Raw genomic sequence first — 13,834 nt, 5'->3', positions numbered from 1 at the left:
CGTCGAGGAGATTTCAGCAATCAAACTACAAAATTTAAATTTATAATGAAAATCAATTTTATTAACTATAAATAAAAATACATAATAAATAAACTTAAACTAGAACTTTAAAAATCATCATTCCGATTTTGAGAAGAATTAGAGAGAAAACCGTCACTAAAGTGTAATGAGCTATTTGCAAAAGACGGTATCTTTTCCTGGCATTTTCCAATGTATCCAAAGAATCTTTGATCAGATACACTCGCAACCCTCTGATATACGTATAGAAGTAATCTTCCCAGTTTAGAGTAGATATATCAAAATCAAACAATGTTTGATCATCTGCAGTGACAGACTTACAAAGATTCTGAACGTTTTGAGTGTGAAAATACCAGCGCTGTGTACAGAAATATGTTATTACTTTGGAAAATTTGTGGATTTTTTGGTAAGCTTTCACTAATCTGTAAAAATATAAGATTATCATGTATAATTTTTACTTTATTTTATAATAAATTAAATATTTAACTCACTGAGGCTCTTTTCCTATACAATAAGTACCAGCGTCGATTATATAAGCTGGTATAGTATGAAGAAAAATTACAAAAAGCATGTGAACGTAGTAATTCTTGTTGAGCCTAAACGAATATACCCATATACAGAACATCGTCGGTACATCTAATCCATATTTTTCGATATAATACATAAATTGGCCTGAAAAAATATTAAGTCATTATTAGACAAATATTCTAAAATTATCTCGTAATAAAAAAACAATCTTTTATCGCTTAAAAATAATATGTTTATGCTTACATTTATAAAATCTCGTTTAATCAAATATTATAAAACATATTAAAAGCCAAAACGATGAAGCAGTAATAAAAACATTGGTTCACATATATTTTTTATCTGGTCCACAACTTTAATCAATCATAGCAAAGTGAATTTTAATAGTTTATCCTAATATCACGGATCTGAACTTATTCAAGTATTTTTTATTAAAATTGTAAATAATAAACTTACGCCAATTAACTGGTCTTTTATTTGAGCTAACGTAATTATATATCGGAACTTCTGGTTCAGACTGTTTTTCAGTAGCATCAGCATTGGTAATTTTTTCTTTATTTGGTATTTCATGAACTCTGGCTATCTGAAATCATAAAAAATAAAAGTTGTAGTAATGGACTGTAATTTTAGTATAAAAATCAATAGTAACTAAATAATATCATATTTAAACATTTTATTATTACATTGTCATGTCATTAGCATACACTAATGATCTGCAGAAAAAGTTTCATATTCATTACATGCTCGAAATTAGGCATTTAATCGTATTTTCACAAAAGTGAACACGAGCATCCATAACTGGTCAGTCAGCGAGTTAATAATTAGCAGCTGGCCGACCCAGAGAGATAGCTACAATTTACTCCTGTTATTGCAGCTGAAATATGACTTGGATATTCGACTAAACGTTGTGCATAAACATTTTCCTTACTATCGATGTCTTCCAATTAACAGAAAACAATTTGTATTTAAGAAAGGTTTAAATACCAGGCGCGTACGATAAAATAATTTCTCTTTCGCTCGCTCGCATGTTAAGTGACGAGAGTGAGTGAGAGATAAGGGCATGCTGAACGCACGCTTTTAGCGAAGTACTTGAAAAGCACTCTTCTGCGTGCAGACACTACTTTAAAGATGTCACAGTGTTCGTGAGCCTGTTCACATATGTTATATAGATTCTTAGAAATTATTCGAACGCGTAAATCCAACAGACTACAACTAACATTTGTTATGCTGATGACACAGCAACATTTTCTGAGACCGTTGCCGTAAATAAATAATGTATAAAAAATGGCCATACGAATAAACATCAATGAAACAAAATTTATAGTAATAAGCTAGCTTTCTATATATCTAAATTTCTAACTAAAAATACTATATAATTAAAAAACGCTGTACCAATGCGCTATATACTATTCACAGCTCATTATTTAACTAGATTATCCTATTAATTATTTTTTGTCATTCGCACGAACTCAATAATATTTTTTTCTGAAAGTGCAAGATAATTAGCGCAAAGCGCGATTAAGAAATTATAATTATTTATTAGATAATAATTATGATAAGGTATTTTTTTATTATTATTAAATATTCCATTGGGCTTATACCTGACAGGCGTAAGCCCAACTGAATAACCAACTGAATAAGTCAATCGGACAATCCACCAAAATGAAAGTCTGGGAATCGCTCATATCCACATCATTAGTTAGAAATTATTATATTCCATACAATTAATAATCAATAGATGTTACTGCAGCTGGAGTCGGTTTTTTTTTCATAGCGCATTTTTAATAATAAAAATTTGAGTGCTGCTGCCGGGGCTCGAACCCTCAACTAGTCTGAAACGATACGGACTACGCTATTCCGTTCTTTGTTAATATAAATATAAATATAAAAAAATTAAATTAAAATCAGGCATCGTGCTTTATACATTTAAGAATATAATTATTAGATATAGAAAGAAATACGCTATATTCTTTTTAATTTTTATAAAGTTTTGTGTTGTGCAATTTTGTGGGGAATCTTAACTTAAAATTAAAAATCACGTAAACGACAATATTTTCCATTCAATAATAAACATTAGAAATCATTTTAAAATTGCCACTAAATCCTACAATAATTATAAATTATCGCAGTATTGAAACCCAAATGGAGCATTACATCAAATAGCAACTAAAAACTAGCTTTTATCATTAGATGGTTTGGGGTCTGTATGATTATAATGCGATTGTATCTCAATTGGCCTTGTCCCCAATTCGTTCTAGATCTAGCATAAAATATGAGACACTCAGTCACATTACGAATCACTAATCCACGGTCCCACTAAAACATACATCACCAATCAACCATCATCGACGATTACAGCGAAGACTCTCGGACATGCCAATTCAAATTTACCACTCGATACTAGCATTCATATTTCTCTGTATATATTTTGTACGATATACTAAAAAAAGTCCCATCGAAAGATTAATATAAACATTGTTATATAAATATATAAATTACTTGTACCTTATAAATATTAATTCGTAATAAACATTTTTCAGAGATGTTTATTTCAAAATTATCAGTTAAAGTTTATATGTTTATATGTTTCTCTATTAAAGAAGATGAATTAAGAATTTACCTCATAAGCAATTACTAGACAGGCATTTATTACATAATCTACTGGAATTATATCGGCGAGAACTTCTGGATCGCAATTCAATGTATGTAATAGTCCTAATCCAGCACCAACAACAACCTGAAATAAGTATTGTATATATTAAATATATAATAATATTTTTTTAATATTAAAGTAAAAAATATTTTATTACCCCTGTAGGACCATAAACGTTATCAATCCAACCTTGAACGGGTTCTTTAGCTGTCGCAATAACTGAAGAATAGCAAAAAACAATATTATATAAAATAGTTAATAATAAAATATAATACTTTGACTAATTTCATTACTTATGGATGGTCTTATCATTGCTACCGGAAGTCCTTCGGACATTTCCTTGACAATATTTTCAGCTGCAACTTTGGTATAAGCATAAGTGTTGGGAAATTCGCCTAACAATCTAGTTTTTAAATTAAAAATTGCATTAATAATTAATTAAAAATTTTATTTAATAGATGTGTTAAAGATTCTCACGTAGGTGTGATTTTGTGTAGAGTCTCTTCGTCCATAAGATCAGATATTTCAATCAATTTATCTGCCGGTATTGGTGGATCATAAAACCTAGAAGTTTAAAGAAAATGAATTATTCATCATAATAAATCATTCTGAAGATGCATTACTTTATTATTTATTAACTGTTTGTATGGCTAATTAAATATTTAACGTTTCACTTTCAAGATTATTATATTATAAATTATGCGTATTTTTTATTACCAGTGACAGCTATTACAAATTAAATATAATAATACATTAAACATACATTTTTTACAATCTAGATTAATCAATTGCATATTTTAAGCACACTACTATGATAAAAAACTGGATAGTTAACGTAACGTTGTAGATGTGAGCTCAATGAAACCTTTAGGTTAATAAATCATCTACCGAATACCTATGTTATATTCTAACTACTATTAAGAATCTATATACTATTTATTGTATTTTCAAACACGCACTTTCGCTTTCATGATCAACAATTAATCATTTCAATACGTGTCTCTAACCATTGTGATTCAATCTTTTTTTTATGGTTATAAATAAGTCGCTCTTACTTCTCTTCTATATTATGAACGACGCAATTGGAGAAAGCTGTAGACACGTGTAAGAATGCCCTCAGAGATGGACACTGCTTTGCCAAATTAAACACTTCTCTAGTACCTCTGACGTTCACGCGAATGGCCAATTGCATTCTTTCGTCAAATCTGACGGTAGCAGCCATGTGAAATATGACGTTTATCTTTAAAAACAAATAAGTGATCAGTAAATTTTGTTTGATAGTTAAATAAGCATGTTTTCTTACCTCTTTGCTTATCGTTTCATAGGTTGAGTCACTTAATCCCATCTTGAGTTGACCGACATCACCAGATACAAAAGTCAACTTTGACAAAAAGTTTGGTTGTTCAATTCTGAGTCTTTCATACAACTAAAAAAATATATGACACAATATAAGTGATCAAACCTGTTATAATATATTAGCATACAATATTTATTTATAATCTGTGTTGTGTTGTGCATATTCCAAATATGCCACAAAAAAACAAAATATGTGTTGACTGTTATTGTTTTCTTATGTCATCGAGATATTTAACTTTGTTTGCCAATTTTTTGTACAGTTTACTTTTAAATCATTCACTCGATTGACCAAGTCTCTAGATGTTGATTTTCCTGAATCGAATATCACTTATGTAATACACTTTAAGTTGCGGCTGTTGAAATTACTATATAAACGTTTCCAAGTATTTACGTAAATATTATACACGTCAATTATTTTATGATCGCGCTTTATACACTTTATTATTATTTTAAATACTTATAAAGAAAAAGATAACATTGTAGAACTCTCAGAAATATGTAATTGAGAAAATATTCTCCGAATCAAAAATTATTAGTTTTTAAGTGGAATTACTAATCAATAAATCATAAATTTATACTATGTGTAAAATGTACATTATTTTGGAAATCACTATATTATCATTTAGCAGATTTGAAAGTATTAGTTAATTAAAAATATACTCACAATATCTGAAAACTGTTCTTCAAACCGTGTTGTTATTTCTTTTCCCTTCTTCGCTCTGGCCAGAACGATTATTTTTTTTAAATTAGGACAAGTTCTGAAAAATGTCAATCAAATATAAAAATATGTTTTAAATTATGTAATGCATACACTTATATTTTATTCACTAACCTTAAAAGTTTTTCAATTAAGATTTTTCCCATGAATCCAGTTGCACCTGTGACAAATATGGTGCTTCCCTCATAGAAATTCTTCACTGGTGAATTTATTTCAGGGGCTTCCATCATATCTCTATAAGATATATCGCCACCTTCGCGATGCCCCATTTTTAAAATATTTATTATTGATCTAAAAAATATAAACGTGAATAAATAAATGTATAACAAACTTGATAATCTAGGTTAATGCGCAGGAAATTATATCAATAAAACGTAACCACAAACTACTGCAATTCTTGGAGAATAATTACCTGTGCTATAATTAATTCATAATATGTTTAAGATGTGACTTATGTGTGTCTTAGACTGGTAAATGAACTTAATTACACTAGTCATTGAGAAATTATGATATTAAATTAATTACTGCTTGACATTAAATAATTATATATATTTTATACTACATACATATCAAATAAAATTAATCGAAAAAATATGTTTCTCTTCTATGAATTTGCAAAGTTGTTATTTATTTAATGTTATGTCATTAATACCCATTGAACATTTATTTTGTCAAAAATAAATTATATATTAAATGAAATATCACCCGATGAATGGATTAAATCTGAAAATATTCTGCTAATAAATCATAGACAAAGTCAGTTTCGGCATATGCTTTCAAACACCTAACACATAAAAGAACATCTTTGATAAAATGGGCGATGCATCTGAAATATTGAAAGAATCCGTTGCAACGCTTTGATAAAGAGCAACACGTATCTGAACGACCGTTTTAAATCGACTTCATCTGCTTAAAAAAGTACCCAACGGCCACCTCTGTATTTGGCCGTCCCACCGAAAGGGACGGAAAACAAAATCTCTTATGGAACCAACGACCACTTTCTCAGACACTTCTACTGAAATTTACGACGTGCATTTTCAAATAAAACTCTCATATGCAAAATGATAAAAATATTAAAACACTATTTAACATAAAAATTACAATGGCATATTAAAAACAAAATTTTAACTAGTTTCACAGTAATATTACTGTTGCCCTTTTCATTGTCATATTTAGTTTATTATAGATCTAGTGCTGGAGATGATTTGAAATTTACTAAATTACTCTTTCAATTGATATTATTTTTCGTAAAACATTTTATATTCATTAAAAACATATTTGAAGCAGCTATTCATGTTTTTAATACTTGTTTTTTTTTTATTATGATAGAGATGTTTGAGGCATTGAAAAAAAACATTGTGATATGATAATAATAAACATATATGTTCAATACTCAAATTTTAATTTAAAACATTGATGATTTATGCATATGTTTTTGAAAATAGTAGCAAGGATCATTAAACAAATTTGTTTGCCTTAAAATAACCAAGCATTGTCGAAGTAAAAACGTACATTAATATCACATAAAAAGTGCACTAAAGCCGTTGGGTCTTAATGTAACACAAACAAAGATACAAAACCAAAAGAAGATGACGACATTGTCAGACGTACAGATTTCGGATCTACAAGTCTAATATGTCAATAACAAAAAGTCTGGTTCTGACTAGAAGTAACATTAAACTTCCCTTATCTCCACAATAATATACTACCCAATACACTGTTCTGTACTAATTTCAAACACTAGCTAGGACTGCCACTTATTTCTACTTGGCATAACGAGAGTTCAATAAGTGGAGCTACACATCTCAAACTGCTATGAATTTAAAATAATATATGTATATAAAAACTATTTCCTGTTGCTAACTAATCTCACTACTGTTTCGCATAACCTAATATCCTTAATTGCAAATTTATTCATTCATTGCCTAAAAAAATAAAGTCAGTCAACCGTGCGTCACGTTGTCATGCTAGTCATGACAGTGTGACGATTTCCACAAAAAAAAATACACGTAGACCTTGAATGAAAATTCACTGTCGCACTTGACCGTCGATTGATTGAATCGCAACCTGAATCTAAACTTACGATAATTATTTTTTTAAGTACTCCACTATTATGATCAATGATGTATGATGTAGCTTAATACGTCACTCCTCTTTGACCGTACAACAAAAAAATACTTGGAATGCTTTTGAATTCCTTTATACTTTTTTAGAAGCATTATTCGCACATTAGAACTCTCGAGTTATAAAAGTCGTTTTTTTTAATAAAAAATCGTACATTATGAACTGATGATGATTATTTTTAAATGAATAGATTATGCTTACAGGGTAAAATATCTTAATAATGTTCATTATCTTTTAGTATAAATTAAACTACTACTTGTTATTTTTATTTAGGGCATTATCTGAAAGGCTATACATATGTATATCTAATTTGTAAGCTAATGCGCCTAGTGACCTTTTGCTCTAGTATTCATTTGCTTGACATCTTCTACTGCTTGTTTTACATTAACAAGTATATTAAAGCTATCTAACTATAAACTATTAATTGCTGTTTTTTATTTCATATTTTATTTTAATTTATATTTTTATAAAAATTCAGTTATATTATTGATTTATATGCATAAAAAAATCTATAATTTATTAAATATTTATAAAACTTTCTTCAGTTAAAAGCGTTGGTAGAAACAGAAACACGTACAATACGAGAGTTTGCATAAAAGTTAGGCTTAGTTATTCAACAGTTCTAGGGCATTAAAACAGCAAAGAAAATTTAAAATCTTTACAAATGGGTGCCACACAAACTGAATAAATAAAAAAATATCGACGTGAACACATAAACAATTTTTTTAATTAATCGTCGTAACCTGACAGTCATAAGCCCAATGCGTTACAACGGGGTAAATCTGTACCAACTGAGTAAGTCAAGTAAGTATTAACTATAATATAAATTATATTACACATAATAATTATAAATTATTATATATAATATACTTTATAACCAATAGATGACACTGCAGCTGGAGCTATTTTTTTATAAATAAAAATTCGAGTGCCGATGCTAGAGCTCGAACCCCAAACCTCAGTGTAACTAGTCTAAGACGTTACAAACTACGCTATTCCATCCTTATGTATAAGAACAGGCTATTATTAGCGGGTGAAATGAAACGGGTACCGTCGCCAAATTTACATATTTTGAATCTAAATTACGGTATGTATACACGCCAAAGAGTATAATAAGATATGTGTTAGACAAAAGCAATGAGTCTGGTTTTACTCCTAGACATCGATATTGGCCAAAGTATCGATGACTGTAAGGTACATTAGACTTTCCCTTATTCTCAAGACTATATAAGTCAGAACACTACCGTACTTATCACTTTATTTAGGAACTTCAAGCACTTGAATCAGGACGTATTGTAATTAACAAGAGTTTGTCCGAACTCAGACCAAGCGGAGCTACACTGAATCGATCGAAACGATCCTTAGAATAGCAGCTTTCCTTTGCCCAAATTATCAAAAGCTCACCCGATCTTCGATACGACTTATACTGTGATGCGCGTCCAAAAATATAAACCAACAGATTATCATATTTTTTGACAAGCTGGGAATAATTAAAAAAAAAATTAATAAGTCACAATCATTTTCGTAGGAATCTAATAGTGATTTTAGATATTTTATACGTAATTAGTAATCAAAACCGATTATTAAATTATTATATATAAATACGTCAAAAATATAAAAAAATAACATTCAAATAGTCCTATTGGAGCAACCTTTTAGGTTATGATAAAAAGTAGCATGAAACAGCTGATACTACACAAACATAAACAAATAAACATTTTTTGAATGACTGTACATTATTTGCTACTACAAAAAAACATGTTTATGTAGTGGCTTTAGTTTAAAAACAGAATCGTAATAAAGCCTTTCGCCAAATCGTTGGCTTATCACACGTTTCTAAAGGTTTACCGAGAAACCTTCTCCCTACACCATGCGCTAGGAATAGCAATGATTTTGAATAGAATGCTTTAAGTCGTTAAAAAAAGCAGAGAAGACAGTGCATTTCCATTTTTTGCGTTTAACGCCAGTGTATTTGTCGGGTCCTCGTTGTAGGCCATTTTTTAAACATTTGTCCTCGGCTGGCCTACCCCATTGAAGACTCCACTGCAGATGACCCTGAATATATAGTGCCCATGGAGCGAGGTCCTTTTTAGATAAATCAGCCAAGAGTGCGCACTACGACCTCCTGAGAACGACGACCCCAACCGCGCGTCTCACCGACCATTGCCTCAAGATGGCGCGCCGCCGATGGTCCGCGCCCCCTGATCCTGTGCCTCATTTTTGTATTCCATGTGGCGTCAATACCAATGTATAATTAGTGTTTCTCTTTTCTGTATTTACTAATAAAAGTGTCGTTTAAATATAAATGACATTATAAAATAAAACCAAAATATTTATATTAAAAATGTATAATAAATATTCTGTGGGAGCAAAAAATAGTAAGATTGATGTTGTCGAAAATTTCTAAGAACACAAGACCTTGCTTAATTTTAAATCTATTATTATTTTATTTTTGCTGCAATAATATTAACGTAGTCTTCAAACATGACTGTGATTAATCTGTTGATTATACATAATAACAAAATAATCGAGTGCTAATATATTTACTAACCACTTGATTTTCCGTAGTTTTAATGCAAATAAATAAATACAAAACTATGAATGACTTATGTATACAAAACATAATGGAATAGTTCATTCAATTTATATTATAAAAAATCTATAGCCATCAATTATAATTCGATACTTCCTGATAATTTGGCGTTATTTTTTTAAATAAATAAATTTAGCAATGTACTTGAAGAAAGGCAATTCATTAATAAAAAAATAGTTCCTCAAGCATAAATAATTTTATCAATGTATTGATTTTAAGAAATTAATTAATTTCAGTATTTTGAGACAACTTTATTTATAATAGATACAAGGTTGTTTTACAATAATGTTTTAATATAACACTAACATTCTACGCACATATTTAACTGCGTATGTGAAAGTTTTGCTAAAGCACTCGTAAAATTCGACCTAACCGCAAAAAATTTACGGTGCTGTGAAATTAACTGATGCTCACCTTCAAACGTTAATTATCTAAAGAAATCATGTTCGTAACATAAATTGTACTATGCACATACATACGCGTATTAAATATATATTTTTTTATAATAACATATGTTATATTCGCTTCGAGTATACGACGTCAATTATTATTAATTTAACTCGGACAACGTCGATCTAAGAAACAACTTCATAGAATTGAACGTTATTATTGATCGATACTCTTGCCGAGATATTTATACATATTTTAAAAGACAAGTTAAAATTCTAGTTACATAGCTAAGTGGGATATGAATAAATAATAATAATTATGAATTGCTAGACTAAATTCTAAATTAAATTTAGTAAAATAAACATTGATAGAAACTAAAGTTAAATTCCTTTCATTAATCATTTTTGTATATAGATAACAAAATTAACACAATATAATATAACTTCTAAGTTGTTTAAACCACAAAAAAACTATAATATTGTTAATTTCAATAGTGTATCAAATAAAAATAATATTTATAACCTCAAGAGAGCTTTTATTTTATTTATACCATAAATAAATCAAGAGATATAATTTCAATCAGTTGCGTAGTTCGTTAAAATTATTATATACTATAAACTATAACCTTGAAATCATCATCTGTAGAGTCGATAGCAAAAATATTTTTTCATGTCTAATTGCAATATCAAAAAAAAAAAAAATATCAGTGTAACTTAATCTTAAGTTTTTTAATTAATAAATTAAACAAGAAAGAACAGGAAATCGTGTTATAATATTCAATAAATGTTAAATTATTCATAATAACAATTTCGTGTATAGGAAATGCTATATGATCAAGGTTATATTTTTAGATCAAAATGATACGTATAAAATAAAGGCTCACTTGAAAGTTACGAGAAACATAATTTTAAAAGTATTTGTATATTCAAGAAATGAGAAAGTTATAACAGTAATTAAAAAGTTTCGGTATCAATAATAAATAACTAAAAATATAACACTCTTTGAAGTTATTTTTTTATTTTACCGATGCATTTAATTATCCACATTAAAATTGTAAATTAATATAAGTCAACGTAATTTCTTTCTAGAACACTTCATCGTCAGTAAAATTGTAATTTTTAACTCGTTCAAGACAATGCGTATATTTTACATACATACAATATACAATCATTATAAAGTTTAATTAATTTATTTGGTGACACCATTGTTTAAAATCGTTGAATAATTCATATAATTGTTTCGTTGGAAATGCGTGAAAGTTGCAACATGGTCATCCGTTCATAATATAAGTATAATATAAAAATCAACAGGAAATGAATACATCCCTTATATAACTGTCGGAGTTAATCCATTGCTACCATAATTAAAATTATTTCTTTGAAGTAATAAATAATTTATACAATAAATTATTTAAAAAAACATTTTTTTAAGTTAAGATTTATAAACTTAGTAAGCCAATTAATTAATGTATTTTTTAGTGTGACTCATATTAGTATATGAACTCTATAAATCGCAGATTCAGAATCGCGTTACAATTATACATGTATTTAGATCAACCTTAACTCTACAACCTTATTATATAACCTTACTAGTTTAGCAGACGATAAATAAAGACTTGTCCTTCAAGTTTATGTAATATTATATAGCATTAAAAATCATCACTCATATAAAATTTCCCACTAGCACAAATCTGCATTATTATTATTATCATTGAATGTTTCAATAGTTGTACTAACTTATGATATATTGGTGAATCACTAGACACTTGACCACGAGCTACTCTCACGGCGATTGTATTAGTACTGACTCAATTCGTGTGAGTAGTTCCATTGCATTTTCCTGCCAGAAAGTTAATTTTATGACCAAAGGCCAACTTGAACCATTGACAGTCAGGGTAGTTCACCTTCTGAATAGTAAGCGGACCACGTAACATAATACGTAATAATACGTTTCAACGTTAATTCAATGAAAGCTCTTCGAGTTATTTCTCGCCCAATTATGGGATTCGACCTTAAAAACGTTACTGATTCAATTTGATTCGACACTGACAAAGTGATGAATTAAAATATAAATACTAACGAATCATTTAAATAAAATTGCTTCCTATATGTTAAAAAACTTGTAATGAAAAGCTATTTTTTTATATTTAAAATAATATAAAACAATTCTCTTTACACAAAGCTAAAAAGCATTTTGTTCCCAGTCATTTTGTATTATTTAACACTTAAATATAAACAACGATTATAAATAGAATAGTTGAAGATAAAGTTAAAAAGCATTCTACTCTCAGGTGATTTTCTGCTAAAGAAGATGACAATCATTTTGATGGCGAAACAATGCAAATTGCCAATAAAAATCGCTTAAAGCGTAAATAAAAATCGCTACTACTTAATAACATTATGAAAATAAATATGCCTGTCAAGATTTCTACCTCAATCACATCACACCATATAAATTCAATGTCCTTACAACCAACCGCATTCCATTGTCCAGTTTTGATGCATCAAAATTCCTTAAAAGCTTAATAGGGCTTACAAACCTTAGGAATTAATATGTTCTACAATAATCCAATTCGATCCAAGCAATTAAGAAATAGTTATTAAATTGTATATATATAATTTATACAATAATAAATATTTATATGTGCTTTTTTGTAATACTGCATCTCCAAGTCATCTCAAAGATCGGATTGAACTCTTTTGAAATAAATTAAACCGGTAAAAGGCCTGACTGAAAAGCGGTGCTTTAACGAGCTACTAAGAGGGGCGCAAGTTTAGCTGAATTCTCGTTTATACCGAGTCGAAAACGAAGTGATGTAAATGATTTAATACGAATATGTTCTGATTTATATATCCTTCAGAATTTGCGAACGTTCAACGTCCCTTACTGTTTTCGATCGTCTAGTCCGTCTCGTTGATTTGGGGGCGGACTTTCTGTTGATGTCTAATAAAGATCGTGTTAAATTGAATAATGATTGTATATATAATAGAATGTATAATATATAAACAGATGTGATACATTCCCTTTCGCTCGCTTGCGTATTAAGTGACGAGAGTGAGTGAGAAGAAGTGGGCGTGTGGGACGCATGTAACCCACGCTCTTATCTCTCACTCGCTCTCGTCACTTAACACGCGAGCGAGCAAAAAGGAATGTATCTCACCATAGGCGCCTGATAAGCACCTATTTAAGTTAAGCGACATAACGACATTTTTACTATAAGCTTTTAGCAAGTCCTTGCGATTAATTTCGTTGCTACAGTTACGTAGTCTAAATATTTTCATAAACTTTCCCATTAATTGGTTCAATAAATGAAAATCGCGCTTTGCGTTCATAGGATAAAACAACATTCCAAAAGTGCGATTATTTTCATTATCTAATAATTTTTATTTATTGCTGTTTTGTCACATTATTAAATGTACATGGGCGTTTTAAAAATCAGAAATATTAAACCTTGCTT

The 13,834-nt window shown here is 29.1% G+C and overlaps 1 protein-coding gene across 1 annotated transcript; it reads right to left on the bottom strand.

Annotated features, from left to right (window-relative positions):
• Positions 1 to 33: 33 nt before the first annotated feature.
• LOC148235880 (fatty acyl-CoA reductase wat-like) lies at positions 34 to 12,287 on the bottom strand. The gene is made up of 12 exons (XM_088184030.1): positions 12,114 to 12,287; positions 5,385 to 5,561; positions 5,217 to 5,310; positions 4,500 to 4,622; positions 4,252 to 4,436; positions 3,674 to 3,760; positions 3,490 to 3,599; positions 3,354 to 3,415; positions 3,164 to 3,280; positions 1,000 to 1,126; positions 510 to 690; positions 34 to 440 (listed from the first exon to the last, which is right to left on the bottom strand). Exons 2-12 carry the CDS (start codon positions 5,537 to 5,539, stop codon positions 95 to 97), a joined length of 1,587 nt encoding a protein of 528 aa, XP_088040156.1. The 5' UTR covers positions 5,540 to 5,561; positions 12,114 to 12,287; the 3' UTR covers positions 34 to 94.
• Between the last annotated feature and the right edge of the window lie 1,547 nt (positions 12,288 to 13,834).

This window comes from Plectrocnemia conspersa, unplaced genomic scaffold, assembly GCF_051122295.1.
Source record: "Plectrocnemia conspersa isolate PC_06_02 unplaced genomic scaffold, ASM5112229v1 ptg000004l, whole genome shotgun sequence".
NCBI classification, from domain to species: domain Eukaryota; kingdom Metazoa; phylum Arthropoda; class Insecta; order Trichoptera; family Polycentropodidae; genus Plectrocnemia; species Plectrocnemia conspersa.
Note: the sequence above shows the minus strand (reverse complement) of the source record. Positions and strands in the feature narration are given on the sequence as shown.

Bases quoted from the DNA above. Each gene is read 5' to 3' on its own strand.
- LOC148235880 (XM_088184030.1), bottom strand. From the start codon at position 5,539: ATGGGGCATCGCGAAGGTGGCGATATATCTTATAGAGATATGATGGAA. The intron at 4,437-4,499 runs GTAAGAAAACAT...TTGTTTTTAAAG, and splicing joins ATGAAACGATAAGCAAAGAG to ATAAACGTCATATTTCACAT. The intron at 441-509 runs GTGAGTTAAATA...ATATTTTTACAG, and splicing joins TGTATAGGAAAAGAGCCTCA to ATTAGTGAAAGCTTACCAAA.